Source organism: Kogia breviceps, chromosome 12 (assembly GCF_026419965.1).
Source record: "Kogia breviceps isolate mKogBre1 chromosome 12, mKogBre1 haplotype 1, whole genome shotgun sequence".
Classification (NCBI taxonomy): domain Eukaryota; kingdom Metazoa; phylum Chordata; class Mammalia; order Artiodactyla; family Physeteridae; genus Kogia; species Kogia breviceps.
Window position 1 is genome coordinate 100,192,715 of NC_081321.1, and position 14,467 is coordinate 100,207,181.

The following is a 14,467-nucleotide window of genomic DNA, read 5'->3' on the forward strand; positions in this document are numbered from 1 at the left end:
CACTGTAAGGTTAAAATTGACTTATTCTTTCAAGATAGAATTCAGTTACAGTTACAGCTAGTAAACTAGATTCAGCTTTATTACCATCCAAGTGAAAATATTTTTATTACCGCTAGCTACAATGTAGGCCGTCGGAGAGCAGAGGATAAATCAGTGGAGCGGCCCTGGCCCATGGAATATTCAGTGCGTGGCAGTGAGAAATAACAAGCTCCCCTCCCCTGCTTTGCGTCTTCATTAGGCTCCGGAGTGGCTGATGGGAGCCGGGAAGGATGGCGACGTTTCCTTTGAGACGCGCGGCCCTGGTGACAGGCCGAGCGCACGCGTGACGGCCGTGCTGTCAGGCACGGGAAGTCACGTGGCCGCGGCGACTCCTCTGTGTGTCCCTCACCAGCCCGTCGCCCTGTCTCGGGCCGGGGCTTTTCCCCCGCGGCCAGCCGGCGTCCTTATTCCGGCGGCTCCACGCGGTGCCTGCCTGAGACCTTTGGACAGCAGGCGGCCCGTGGGTTCTCACTCTCCCAGGGCGCGCCCGGTTGATTTAATGTGCCTTCAGCTGAAAACCCACAGGGCCGTTTGGTTGCATTTTGGGGAGGAGGGGACCTATTACTCGGGCCAAAAACATCAGAGAAGGAGAGGAGGTTTCCTGTACTCTGAAACATAACGTATTACGAATAAACCCCTGGGTTCTAGTTCAGCCTCCGTCGCTGACTCTGAACTTGGTTGCTGCCGCTGCTGATAATAACAATGACGATAATCACGGCAGCTGGCATCCAGTAGGTGCCTGCAGCGTACAAGGCACTGTTCTCGGCTCTTGCTCTGTATCGCTGCGCTGGTTTTTCTCAGCGGCCCTGCGAAGCGGGGCGTGGCCCTCCCCGTTGTGAGAGCCCTGCCCCTTCTGTGGCCTCGGTCTCCCCTCAGGCCGGGTGATCTCCATGTGGCTCCAGCTCTGCCCGTCCTGCGTTGGTGCTGCACGTGGGAGAGCCCACGGAGCTGTCTCCCAGCCGTGCGGGGGACCCGGTGGGACCCTCGGACTCTGAGCCATCCTCGTCCCCGCCCGCGCCCCAGGTCTCCTTGGGGAGCGGCAGCGTGGGGCAGCCCCGTGGCCATGCCTACCACCAGGCCCCCCGTGCCCCGCCCCCCTGGGGGCTCCGGGCAGCACCTCGCGCCTTCTGCAGCCTCACCCGCTGCGCCGGCCTGTGCGGGGGGCGGAGGCCAGAAAGTCGAGGTTGTCTTCTTTGAATAAAGAGCGGCGGTCCCTTCCCCTTGGCTTTGAGCGGGTGCCCGCGTCTCCGCCCCCGCGTCCCAGCGTCCGGCACGGCGCCGTGTGTGCGCAGGGCGTGCTCCGTGCCTGTTGGTGGCTTAACGGTCAGGTGTTTGCTGCGCGGGGGGTGCCCTCAGCGTCCGGGGCTTCGAGTTGCTTCCGTCGAGTTTGCAGATGAAGCTCCCCGTGTACAAAGTGCAGGTTTGGGCGGGTGTTAGAGCAGCTTCCGTGTTGGTTATTCTAGTCTCTAGATGTTTGTTGCACCACGTGGCTTTCCTTGGAGGCTTTTGTTTTGCCCGGGACTCGCAGGTCCCCCTCCTCTTGCCCTGCAGTCCGTAGGATGGGTGGTCGGAGGCCTGGGAAAGCTCGTAATACGCGCCAGTGCAGCCCCGGCTGCGGCCACATCACGTGCAGAAGGGACAGAAGAATGTTGCATATGCAGGACGGACGAGCAGTTCCTGGCCGAGTCGCCGAGAGCCGACCCCCTCATGGCCGTCTGAGAACTTCTGGCCTCCAAGTGAGCCCCCACTCCCACCCTCCCCCGCCAACCCCGCCGCTGGCCGAGCTGGGCCTTCCTCACTGGGACCCGAGGGCCTCTCGGACTTGCTGGCCTCTCCCGCTGACTGACCTCTGTGCTGCTGTAGAGACGGTGCTTTCTCTGTGCAAGAATCTTGATCCCAAGTGACCGTCTTCACAGACATTTCCCACCCCCCCCAGGGGTGTCCCGTCACCGGGGGGAGGGGCGATGCCTGCCAGAGAGCTCGGAAGGACTCGGCTCCGCCGTGCGGGAGGGGCTGTGCCGGCCCGACGTGAAGGGTCAGTGGCTCAGGGGTCCCAGGGCTCAGCGACCCTGTGCCGTGCTGGACGGCCCCGCCCTCCGCCCTCTGTCCCTGCCCCTGCCAGCCTTTGCTGCAGGAGCCCGGCCCCAGAGGCCTCCCCACCGTCGTCCTAGGACCTGGGCTCAGGCCTGTAGCCGCCTCCAGGCCTGAGTGGTGTGTGGGGGGAGTTGGGCTGGGCCCTGCCACCGGGGACCCCGCTTGACCCTCTCTGGTTCCCTGCTCCATCCTTTCTAGGCCTCCCTGTCTCCCAGCCCTTTGTGTTTTCCTCCCAACTTAAGCTTGTTTTCAGGTGCTCCCCCCAAGCAGGTGGAGAGGGATCTGTTTTCTTAACATCAAGGGACAACTGTCCTCCCATGTCAGGGCTGGCAGGGTCCCGGGAGGGTCTTGGGGCTGGCGGCCGGCAGGTGGGACTGCACTGAGATGACCCCCGGGACAGAGCGGGGTTTTTAAGGCCCGGAGCTGAGGCGTCGTTGGCTTTGACCATTGAGGACGTTCTGTCCTGTACGAGCAGACAGAAGGTTAACAGTTGCTCCAGGAGTTCTTCCTTCCAGGCCCGCACTTAGCACCGGATGGTAAAAGACTCCCCGGTCACAGGCGGGGCCCTCGAGATGGCCGGGCCACCACCACCCAGCCCACTTTACGGCCCCAGGAAGTGGGTGAAGGTGGGCCGGGGCGGGGCCGGCCCCTCGCGGGACGAGGAGGCGGGTTGGTGCTTGTGTGAGAGATGCTGCACCTGTGACTTGGCCGGCCCTTCTTCCTGGAACCACCCGGAGGTGCCGGCACGGAAGGCGTCGTGGGGATCACTGGTTCACCATCGGCTGCTCGAGCCGGGGGCCTTTGTACCTGGCAAGCGGTGATGACCCCCCAGAGGGTAAGGAAAGGCCAGCTCGCGAGGCCTCCCGAGCAGTGAACTAGCTGCTCTTCTCCTCAGTGATGCTATCTTTGTGGCCTTCCACCCGAGCTTGACATTCGAGGTTTATTGCCAAACCGAGACGAGTTAATTAAATTGTAAGGAGAGACTTCCCAATAAAGCGATTCTTCTTGACCTTAAGAAGAAAAAGTTGTCTTGGTTTTGAATGTAGGCCATCAAGTCTGGTTTTGAAATGATTCCCCGAAGCCATTTTTGTTCATGGTTACAAGTTGCTGGAGAAAGTGTGGGTGGCTTTATCTCCCTTACTGTAAAGAACCGACGTCCCTCTGAAATCAGGACGGAGGCCGCCCCGGCAGCCGGGCTTTTCCACGCGGGCCTGGTGGAAGGAGGACAGATTTTTGCACGGGGGTCAGACTCCTTTCCACAGTAATAAGCCCTTCCAAGAAGGCAGAGGAGGCACGTGCTGCTTCTGTGAGGGCGGACCTGAGACGGGCCCTCTGGGCCCCCCATACCTCAGGCTGTGGTTCTGGCGGGCCCGTCCGAGCACCCCGCCGCGCCCCGCAGCCACGCCCCCGTCACCGCGCACGGGACAGTGCGGTCCTCCGTGCTCTGCCGGGCCCGGGTCCCCCTCACAGAGGCCCCTGGTGTCACGTTTGCGGTGGTGGCCCTCCTGTGTCCTGGGGGGTGGGCAGGATGGGGAGGGCCGGGGTGCGGGCACAGGCTGTCCAGCTGCTTCTCGAAGCCCCCCACTCTGTCCCAGCACCCCCTCCCCGCCTCTCTCCAGGGCCCAGGGCCGTGGGCTCGCCTCTTGGCTCCGCGTGGCCTGGGCGCAGGCTGAAGCTGTCCAGGCCGTCGGGGGAGCCCGCTTGTCCGCCTGTCTCTGTTTCTCACGCCCGTCTCTCTGCCTTTCTCTGGCCGTCGGGTGTTTGCCCCTTTCCGTCGCCGTGCGGGGTGCCGGGAAGGAGGAGAGGTGCGCACAGGTGTCAGAAGCCCCTCTAAGGGCCTCTTAAGCCGCCCTGGTCCGGGCTGGGGTCCCAGACAGGGGGCGCCAGTGGTCTCCGCGGGGCGTTGCCTGGGAACAGCCCCGCCCCCAGCAGCGGTGGGAGCGCTGGGGCGCTGGGCACCCAGCCCGTGATGCTCTGCCCGCAGCAGGCACCCGGTACGTCACGCGTCCCCACGGCTGGTGAGGTCGGGGCTGGCGGGACGGGACCTGACACACGGCGACTGAGGCCGCCGGGAGCGTTCTGCTCAGGTCGCACAGGTGCAGCGTCCCTGCGTCCTCTCTGAGGACGTGTCTGTTGACTCCGGAGCCCATGCTTGTCACCCCTCAGCCCGGGCTCCCGAGGGCCCCGAGCGTGCCCCTGCGTGCGCAAGCATGTGTCCACGTGTGCGTGCGACCGCCCCAGTCTCTGCTTGGCGCCCTGCCGAGGGGGCTCTCAGCACCCCTCCTTGGAACCCGTGGCAGCGACGGGGAGACCCGCTCCCCCCGTCTCCCCCAGAGCGTGGCAGCCAAGGGCCCTGAGCTGGACACTCGTGCCGCCGGCTCTCTGGCGCGTGGGGACACGCTGGCACCGGGCGGAGAGGACGCGGACCCGCGGCTGTCCTCTGCAGCTGGCACCTGGGGGGCACCGGAGACCAGCAGGCGGTTAGGGGCTGGGGCGAGACGGGCACAGAGAGCCGTTGTCACAGAGCCGCCCGTCATGTGTGTCCGGGAAATGACACCGTGCGACGGGACGCAGGGCTGAGGGGCACCTGGGGAGCCTGGAGGGGGTCGCTTTGGGCGTCCTCACGTTGTCAGCCGCGTGGGGAAGGCGTCCCTTCACGTGATCGGCGCCAGGTGGCCTGAGGACAGCGCATGCTCTTAGCTCCATGTTAAGTGGGTGCCTTACAGGGGTGTGTGGACCGCGTGGCCCACCCCTTCTTCTTACACTCGGATGCCTCCCTCCGATCGCAAGGAGGCCTGCAGGTCCCTCTCGGCGCCCTCATTCTCGCTGTCCTCACACCGTCCCCGGGTGTGGAACGCGCTCCCGCGGGAGCAGCATCCTGGCCTCTGCGGCCGCACGCGTGCAGGCGTTCTGGGTGAGCAGGGTTTCCCGCGGCACCACCCGTGTGGGCTGCCCCGCGTCGTTTGCGCGCTGACAGCAGCGGCGGGAGAGCCGGGGCTGGGAAGAGGGGCTGGGGCAGGAAGTCCAGCCGTGCTGGGGGGTCTCGGCAGGTAGGATGGGGGCGGGGAGGGCCGGCTCCTTCCCGGGAGCAGCCCGGCCCCTGGAACGCGCCGCGGGTCTCGGTCGTAGGCGAGCGGGGTCGGCTGAAGGCCGTCGTCTTCCTCCCGCTGGTCCCCTGGTGGAGAGCCGCCTCTGCTCACCTGCCACTCAGGCCCCCGCAGAGCCCCGCCTGGCCTCCGGAGCCTCCGCTGAGCCCGCCTCACTTCAGATGCCCCCGGGCTAGCCGAGCAGCTGAGGGTTGAACTAGGGCCACCGGGAGGGCCGCAAACTTCACCCGTCTCCCTGGTTCGGTCCTTCCCTGCTTCGCAAGAGCCCAGCCCTTCCCGGTAGCCCGGGGCTTCGCCGGCTCCTTAAGACCGTGTGCACGTGCGTGCTGGTGCCCCGAAACCCTGGTGCACCCCCTCTGTCTTAGCACTGGGAGCCCTCGGGGGGCCTTCGGAGAGGCCCCCTGCGCATTTGCTGGCCTGTCAGCCATCCTGGTCAGGGCAGCCCAGACCCTGGTGTGGGTGCTGGCCTCCTGGCAGGCAGATGCCCGGTACTCACGCCCCAGGTCCCCCGCTCCGCACCGTGGTCACTTGGCTGGCGGGCTCACGCCTGAGGAGCCCCAGGTGGATGTCTGGGGAAGCTGCCTTCGTGGCACCCACTGTTGAGTCTTTAGTTGACACAGGTGTCCCCTGGGAGGAGGAGCCCCACCACTCACTCATCCCGCAGGCCAGGCCAGGAGCGGCTGTGTGTGTGCAGACCTCCAGGCCACCAAAGTGTCTCGGGTGCTCTTTCTAGGAGTCGAGGCAGGGGCACTGAGGAAGGGGGGTCAGCTCCAGGGTGGAGAGAGGTCAGAAAAAGCTTCAAAAGGCCAGTGATGCTTGAGCTGAGTCTTGAATGGGGGGAGGCACAGACCAGCCAGCACCAGGCATGGGGAGTCTCAAATCCAGGTCAGCCCTTGTGACCCATCGGTGATAAAGGCAGCGGTTCCTGGGGCCCCCGGGCCTGATCACCTGCTGGGGCAGCTCACGGAGCCCAGGGGAGCCGGGAAGAGAGGCGCAGGGTGAGGTCGCGAGGGTCCCGGGAACTCGGCGCTTCCTCTCGGCCCCGGAGTCAGGGCCTGCCGCCCTCCGCGGTTCACGTGTTCACCCGCTGAGCCCGCACGTCCAGTTTTTACTGGGGCTTCCTCACGTGGGCGTGGGGGACCGAATCACGGGCCCCCCTGATGGAGCTCAGTGCCCAGCTCCTGTCGTGCCTTGAGGTCCGGCCTCTGCGAGCCCCGACCCTGAGACCCTGGGACCAGGGGCTGCCACCTGTGGCCCCATCAGAACATGCGTGTCCCCTGTGGCTGGAGGGGCAGTGTGTCTGCTGGTTTCAGGTCCTGGCAGAGCCCCTGCCCAGAGCCTGGCCGCCTTCCCCCTGTTTGTCTAGGTCCCCGTGTCCTGAGTCCTCTCCCCTCTTCTGAGGCGGTCTGCCTCAGAAGGCCTTGATGGCAAAACGTCTCCTCAGCCAGAAAGATGATAATAATTACATGTGCCTGCTCACTCATTCCATGTCCCCTCTGATTTCCAGTGAAATGGGAATTTCAAATCCAGAATCACCGCTCGCCGAGTTACCTTTGTCAGCGACAGAGCATCTGCTCACACTTGCTTGTAAGAATCTTGCCGGCACGCGCACTCGTGCTCCGATGTATGTGAACGGAAAGTAATGGCTGGAGTTTAGGCGTCCATTATTCAACACGTTCAGAGCAGGAGGCGGCCTCTCCCGAAGCTCACTGTGTGCGTTAGGAGGTGGGCGGGGGCAGAGCGGCCATATCACTCTTCATTGTAGCTTCCGGAGAAGCCAGGTCGTCAGTGAGGAACGGCCGCCTCCACGTGACCACGGAGTGCCTCCCGTGGTCCTGGGATGGCTGCTCCCGTTGGCTGGGGTGGCCTGGTCGTGGGTCGGAGCCTGGCGGCCGAGGCTCGCGTCCCCGCCTGGTGGGCCCGGGGCTGCCTGCTTCGCCGCTGTCGGGAGCTCGGGCCTGCATCGGGCAGGAGAGAAGCCCAGGCCCTCGGGACACTCAGCGTTGGTAACTCTGGTGAAATAGACACCTCGGAGGCTCAAAGTTGCGTTTTCTTTCTGTCTCTCCTGCATGTTGCTGAGCTCGTGGAGGGCAGGACGCCGGCCACGTCTCCTCTGTAGCTTCACCATCACAGGCGGTGGGGTACGTGGGGACGCCCGAGAGCTTCCCGGAAAGAGCTGATGCGCGAGCAGCCTCTGCCCGTGCTCTCGTGGGGTTGACGCTGTGGCCCTTGCTCTGCGGAGGCCCCGGGTTCGTACCCGGAGATACCGGGCGGGTCTGCGGGCCCATCTGGCATCGTGGGGTCGTTTCAGGGCATGGAGAGGGGCAGTCCTGAGTCTGCCGCTGCCGCGTGCACGCCCGGATGGGCCACCTCGCCTGCTTCTCGCGTGGGCACAGCTCCCGTGGGCGGGAGCTGGCCGGGGGGCTCTTGGTCCTCGCGCTCCGGCTGGGATGGGCTCCTCTGGCCGAGCCTGAGACGGGGTGGTGTCCGCCAACGCCTCGTGGGGCGGGCCTCAGGTGGGACTGCTGGAGCAGAGAAGGGGTTTATTCTTACTTGTTTGGTTAGGTTCCTTCAGTGACAGATGTTCCGGAAATATGTGTTGAATTTTGCAAATCAGTTTGCTCGCCAGTTCACGTTAGAAAGGTGTCACGTGCCTCCCAGGCACTTTAATTAGGGTTGCTTCTTTTCCCCCGCTTTTAAATGGTGACCTTCCGCGTCAGCTGAGGAGGCCAGTGGCACTGCAGGAGCAGGGACGTGGCTGGGGGACCACGGGCACCTCATTCCATGCCACCGCCCTGTCCGCGCCTCTGAGCGCGTCCGGTCCCGGCCGTCACGCCACTCGACCCGCGAACGTGCCGGGCACACGCCAGACGCTGGGCCTGGCTCTGTGCCAATCCCTGGGTCCAGACAAGGTCCCGCCCCACGGGCACCGTGGTCCAGGGACACCCAGGGCTCCACAACCCATGAAAAGTCACCTGAATCCGCGAGGGTGAACTCGGAGTCGCCCCGCCTTCCCGATTATCAGCACCCGGCCGGTGCCTGCCTGGCGTGGGGTGGCGTCGGCGCCCCGCGCAGGCCCGGGCAGGAGGCGCCTGGCCCTGCCGGCCTGCCGCCCGCTGCTCTCTGTCCTCGGCCCACGTGTCCCGTAGAGCTTCAGTGGCTAGTGAGTGGCGGGTCCTGGAGCCCCTGATCATCCAGGCCTGTCCTGGGAGCAGCCCCTGCTGGGTCCTCCTCCTTCGCGCGCTCTGTATTCCGGAGGCGGTTTTCTCTTCGGAGCTGTCACCGTCCTTCCGCCCGCCCTCTGCCCCTGCTCCCGACCGCACTCGTGGCGGCTCGCTCCCCTGTTTCTGTGTAACAGATCCTTGTTCAGTAGATCGATTCATTTTCTGAACTGCCGGTTTTCAGGTGTTCATGGTATTTGCGTTTCCCGTTGGCCAGCGTGCTCGCGTCGGTGACCCGGCCTCGGCAGGGGCTGCCACCCTCGGGGAACGGGCACAGGGGGCCGCTCGGGGCCCCACAGAACTTTCCAGCTTTGTAGCTGCGGCTGTGTTCAGCTTAGAAATAAATCTTAATTCTTTAAAAAGAACAGGACGTCCCATCGCATTGCTGGAAAGCTCCGCAGTATCTCACCGTGGAGAAATAGGAGGGGGGGGGTGACTGCGAAATGGGCGGTTTATTCACATGTTCAGTTACCCATTTTCTAACTTCATTCATTCCCTCATTCATTCATTCATTCACCCGTCGTGTGGCTCACGCTTACTGGGCACCTGGTGTGTCCCAGGGCTGCAGGTGCAGAGGGCTCTCAGGTACCACACCTGCTGTGGAGCAGCTCACGTCCTGGGGCGGGCACGGCCCTAAGCAGCGAAGCCCGGGCAGGGTGACACAGGGTCCGGGGAGGAGGCTGTGGAACGGGGGGGAGGGACTGGGGTGGCGCCCGGGTGGGACCTCGCCGGGCACACGGTGTCACCCGAGCGGGCGCAGTGCTGGGGGGCCGGGGGCCGAGAAGGGAGGTTCTGGCCCAGCTGGTCCTTCTTTGTCTGCCAGCTGGTGTTTCTCAAACTGTGGGCCGTGTACGGGGCCCTCACGACGTCTTGAGAGGAACCCCCTCGTGGTATTAGGTGGCCCCCGAGCTTACAAGCTGGGGACACGGGGAGGACACTTCCCCTTGCAGACCCCAGGGCTCTCCTCGGTGACAAGCCGTGTGGCTCGTTTCTGCCCGGGCTGCCGCCGTGGAGGCTCCACCGGCTCTCTGTGCTGTAACTGCTCCCACTTCATCCTCCGCCGGGCCACGAGGGGACCGGGACTGTTTTGGGTCGCGACGTGAAGTTAACAAGTAAGTGTATTTGATACAACATAAGCTGATGAGAAGCTGTAGAGCGGACCACAGAGCCAGCCCTGCCCTGCGTGGGGAGCGCCTCCTGGGACATGGACCCTACGTCAGAGGCTGGAGCCCCGTCTTCCTGTGTCTCTGGGGGCCCGGGGGCCGAGTCCTTGTGTAACTTGTCCCTGAGAGGGCTCCCAGCACAGGTGTGTGGCTGGCACGTAAGAATTTTCTGGAGACACGGAAACTCAGATCCCGCCGGGAAGGTTCTGATCCCGAGAAGCTGTGTTCTAACAGCCGCCGCGATGAGGATGATGCCTGGGAACCCCTGAGGTCGCCGTCCGCCCACACTGCAGCCCTCTGAGCTGGCCTCGCGCTTCCCTGATCCCCTGGCTGTCGCTTGCTTGTTTGCCGCTTCTAGAACTTTCGTCGGGAGAACTGAAGGGGCGGTACACTTTTTTCAGAGTTGCCTCTCAGGGCAGGCGGGGAGTGGGGGGTAAGACCAGAGGGGGAGCCAGTGACTCCAGGCGTGTGCAGACACGGGGCCGTGGGCCAGACTCGTGGGTCCCGGTGGACAGAAGTCAGGGTGGGCTCGTCCCAGTCCCCAGTCTGGACAATGAGGCCATACTTGCCTGTTTTATAAGGCAGCATCCGTCCTCCCCTGGCCCTTCGAGTGGCTCTTCCCAGGGCAGAGTGTTGGGAAAATGGGGCACAGTCCCCACTACCCCCAGGGTCTCTGCTTCCTTGGAGGGGCACTTCCAGGCTCCCAGGACCTCGGAGCTCCAGTGAGCTCTGAAGCCTTTCCCGCGGGTTGCTGAGAGCCCAGCAGAGAGGCCTGGGCAGGGGACGCTGGGGGCCGAGCCGTGGAGCGCCGTGACGGGGAGAGACTCTGTGGCCGGTGGGAGATGGCGCTTCGGGCCTGGTTCTCCCCAGGGGCCCTGCTGTCTTCACAGGAGCCCCAAACCTGGGATCCAGGGATGGGCCCACCTGCCCCGTCACTGGCCGGGCCCGGGAGCCTGTGGGACCCGGGCCGGCACGAGGTCAAAGCCGTCCCCTCTCTCAGCACTGCCGCCCGTGTCTGGTGGGCCTGCCCGTGGGCCAGTCAGGTGAAGGTCAGCTGGCCTCCGCCACATGCCCCCGAGCGTCCGCCGGCCTCTCGGACCAGTGCCGCCATCTGCAGGGCAGGACTGGGCCTGCCTGTGTTCCTGGGGTGGGCTCGGGGCATCCCAGACGGGGCGCACACTCCGCCGCGGGAGCTGTCGTGGTCCTAGTTAACCGTTACCGCCGTCACCACCCGTATTCCTCGAGGAGGAGAGTCTGAGGTCTTGGGGTGGAAGTTCCTTTTCCGTCCGTGCGCCTTGGGAGCGGCGGCTTGGCTGGTTGGAGGGCTTCCGAGGCGGGCCCGGGGCCTCAGGGAAGGGGCAGAACTCCGGGGGCCCTCCTGACAGCCGCGGGGCCTGTGTTTGTCCCTGCAGGGCAAGTCCACCGGCACCTGGACCAGCACGAGGTGAGGTACCTGCAGTTCGCCTTCCGCTGGATGAACAACCTGCTGATGCGTGAGGTGCCCCTGCGCTGCGCCATCCGCCTGTGGGACACCTACCAGGTGAGCGCCCCTCGCGCCCCCCCCCCCCCCCCCGCAGGGTGCCCGCGGTGGAGCTGGGCCAGGCCCTCCCCACGCGGGGCCGGGCCGCGTCCTCGGCCCCTCGCCTCCTGCCGCCTTCTGCTCTGGGTCCGTTTGCTGTGCTCCATTTTGCCTCCGAAGCATCCTCTCCGCTGAAGTGCAGTCTTTTTAAAGTCCGCTTCTGGCGTGCTTGTCATTTGACTAGACGTAAGACAGGGAAAAGAACTTTCTGTAGTTCTACCTGTAGCTGGATTTCATCCCGCCGTGCAGTTTGCACTTCGCCCGGGGCCCCGGGGCAGGTGTAACTCCAGCGAGACTCTGAGCTGTATCTACCAGACACACTCATGCTCAGGACTCACACCCTGTCTGTGTTTCGAGTCACTCACGATAAAGATTTTTAAAAGTCCCCGACAGATTCAGTGCGCCGTGAAGTTTGCTCCTCTGCACAGCGTTTTCTGGAACAAACCACCCTTGTTCCCTTGAGTGTCGCGTTGCTCATTCTAGCGCCTCTCCAGTTTCTTGGAGATGTTTGCCGAGGCTGCGGCCGTGCCGGGGGTTCCACGCTGGCCTTTCCCCCTGCCTCGCGGCGAGCAGGCACCTTGTGTGGACTTGGCGTGGCGTCCCCTCGGAGGCTGGCTTTCATTCTCAACTCCGGGAGGTAGGGTTTTCCTGCGCTGGGCTCCAGCCCTTCGTGGGCCTTGGACGGGGCAGCTGCCTTTGGAGGCTGGGAGAGGGAGCCCCAGGCCACGGGCTTCTTCGTTGGGCAGCAGGAGCCCCGGGCGCGGGGTTGGGCTCCCGTGCGTGGACGTCCACGAAGACGGCGGTGGGGTCCCGAGGCCCCGAGCAGGCTGGAAGGGCCTCGCCCCCCGGCCTCCTCCTCAGAGGAGCCCTTGGTCTAGATGGCGCGATCGTCCCGTGGGGTGGGGACCTCGAGCTGCTGCCCTGCTGGCCCCATGCCCGCCAGCCTTGAGTTCTGAGCGCATTTCTCCCAGGTCATCGAGAACAGTAGCCTGGAGCTTTGTTCCTCACGCTGGCCCGTGTGCCCGTTTGCCCGTGTGCCCGGCGCGGGCTCTGTGGCTGTTTCTGTGGCTCTGAAGCCCTGTGTTGTGACTTGGCTTTTCCTTTTTGCAGCTGTGTGTTCTAATGGTGTTAGTTACAGAAATTATGACTGGTCAGTAGCCGCATCCAAAATCTCCCACTTTGGTTTTGCTTTCGTAGGTACTTGACAGCTACAAAATTTCTAGCCACTCACATTTCCTGGGACGTAAAGCCGTTTTTGGGGGGCTGTTTGGTTAAAGTGGCCATCGGCCTGGTGCTATCGATCAGGTCTCAGTTATGTCACAGGAAACAAAACTTCGTAACGCTCTCCACTAGTGATGGGTTACACTGAGGTCCTGACCCCCCTCGTTAAACACAGAGTTCCCTGTAATACTGTCCCCAGTATGAGTAAATTAGGTATTAAGCCAGCCGCGTTTTGCGGAGCAGAAAATGGACCTGCGCGTCTGGGGTCCACGTCACGGAAACCCCTGACAGATATGACAACTTTAAGCATATTTGGGGCATCTTTACTGAGTTAATTTCCTTGAAATTAAATTTTGTTATGAATTGACTCATTTGTGCCGCGGACTGATCGTTGAACTGACAGTACCCTCGTCATAAACCTTTTCATATCTTAAAAATTGGGGGTATTTCTATTTTACAGGCCCAAGTAACCATGAAATTGTATTGCACCTTTTGGCAGTGAAAATACGTAGTAATCATAGGATGGCAACCGGGCGATTACTCTCCCTTAAACTAGGGTGTTTATGGGCTGGGCCATTACAGCTTTCAGTAACTCTTTAATCCCTTACAAAGGAGCTTAAAACCCTTTGGGGACATGTGTCAACAAAAGGCTATCCATAATCTTCCCAGGCCGCGGACGGGATGGTGGCACGAAAATGAATGAGGGGCATTAGTTACAAGGAGGGAAAAGGGCAATTAAAAAGTGCAGACCATCCAGAAGTAGCCCGACGAGCAGGGAGGTGAGCCCTGCTCCCTGGGTGCGTGGTGTGCCCCATGCGAGCAGGGCGCTGGGTGCGGGGCCGCCCTGGAGGCTGCTGTGGCTGAGCCTCCGGTCCAGCTCCCAGAGGGAGCCCGTGGAAAGGGTGCGTCCCACCCGCCATAGCTGGAGCCGACACTTGGATTTTGAGGACCTCAGATGAGAGAGAGAACTCTGGGCCCGTGTGCCGTGCTGTGGGTCCACGGCCGCAGGGCTGAGGCTGTCGGGGCAGCCGGGGTGCGCTCCGTCCCGCCCGTGTCCTCCCGGCCCTCGCTTCCCGGCCCGTGGGCTCCCCTCCGCGCCCCCGCTCCGTGTGGAGGAGGGCCCTAGCGAGCCAGGGCCCCACGGGGCTGGAGGGAGAGCACGCGGGTGTTCCAGGCCACACCTGCCGCCTCCTGCTGCCACCTGGACAGTGAAGCCACGCCCGGCCCCCTGGGTCTGGCCCCGAGGGCCTGGGGGGCCAGTCTCGGGCTGCGAAGGGCTGGGACAGCAGGCCGGAAAGCAGCTCGGCTGCGTGTCTCCGTCTCGGGGGGCTTGGACTCCAGGGCGCCCTGCCTGCTGGCGGGCACCAAGCGGCGCTTCAGCTCTCCCCCCTCCGCACTCAGAGCTGCTCTGAGCCCCGAGGCCTGCGCTCCAGCCTCAGCGGGCCTCCCTCGGGGTCTTTGGTTTCACACACCTTCTCTGGAATTGCTTTCCTGTGGAAAAACGGCCACAGACGCGGCTTCTATTTTATTGTAACGTGGGTGGGCCCCGGACGGTGGCCGCGGCTCGGGGCTGGTGGGCCTCTGCGTCCCTGCGAAGCCCAGGGCTGCTCCAGGGCTGCTCCTCGGGTGTCTCCTGGCAGCGGCTGGAGTCCTGGGGTGCGCGTCCCTCGCGGCCGGCGCGCTGGGCGCAGAGCTGGGTCCTAGGGCTGCGCTCCCTCCCCGCGTCCCTGGCTGCACTTTATGTCTGGAGGCCTGGTGGGCACAGGCGACTGACTGCAGGGCCCGCACCCCCCAACCCCGGGCCAGCCCCTTCCCCGGCAGTTCCTGGGACAAAAGCTGCCCTTCTGTCTGAGCCGCTTGGCCTCCTCCCGGACCATGGGAGTGGGTGTGCCTGTGCGCTGCTGAGGAGGGTCCCTGGCCCCCCAGTTGCTTGCTCTCTGGGGTGTGCACCGGGGCCGCAGTCCCACCGCGCGGGCGAGGACCGCGTGAGCTTCTCCCGGCGTCGGCGGCGCGGCAGGGCCCCCCCCACCCCACTGTGAGTGG

The 14,467-nt window shown here is 64.0% G+C and overlaps 1 protein-coding gene across 12 annotated transcripts in view; it reads left to right on the top strand.

Moving 5' to 3' along the window:
- TBC1D22A (TBC1 domain family member 22A) overlaps window positions 1-14,467 on the top strand; it is a 541,067-nt gene that overhangs the window by 185,395 nt on the left and 341,205 nt on the right. For all 12 annotated transcript variants that reach the window (XR_010835979.1, XM_059081667.2, XM_067010451.1 and 9 more), the window contains exon 11: window positions 11,037-11,164. Coding sequence is in view for 11 of the 12 variants with exons in the window: in XM_059081667.2 (XP_058937650.1) it covers window positions 11,037-11,164 (128 nt within the window). In the remaining variant the exon portion in view is untranslated. The remainder of the gene's footprint in view (window positions 1-11,036; window positions 11,165-14,467) is intronic.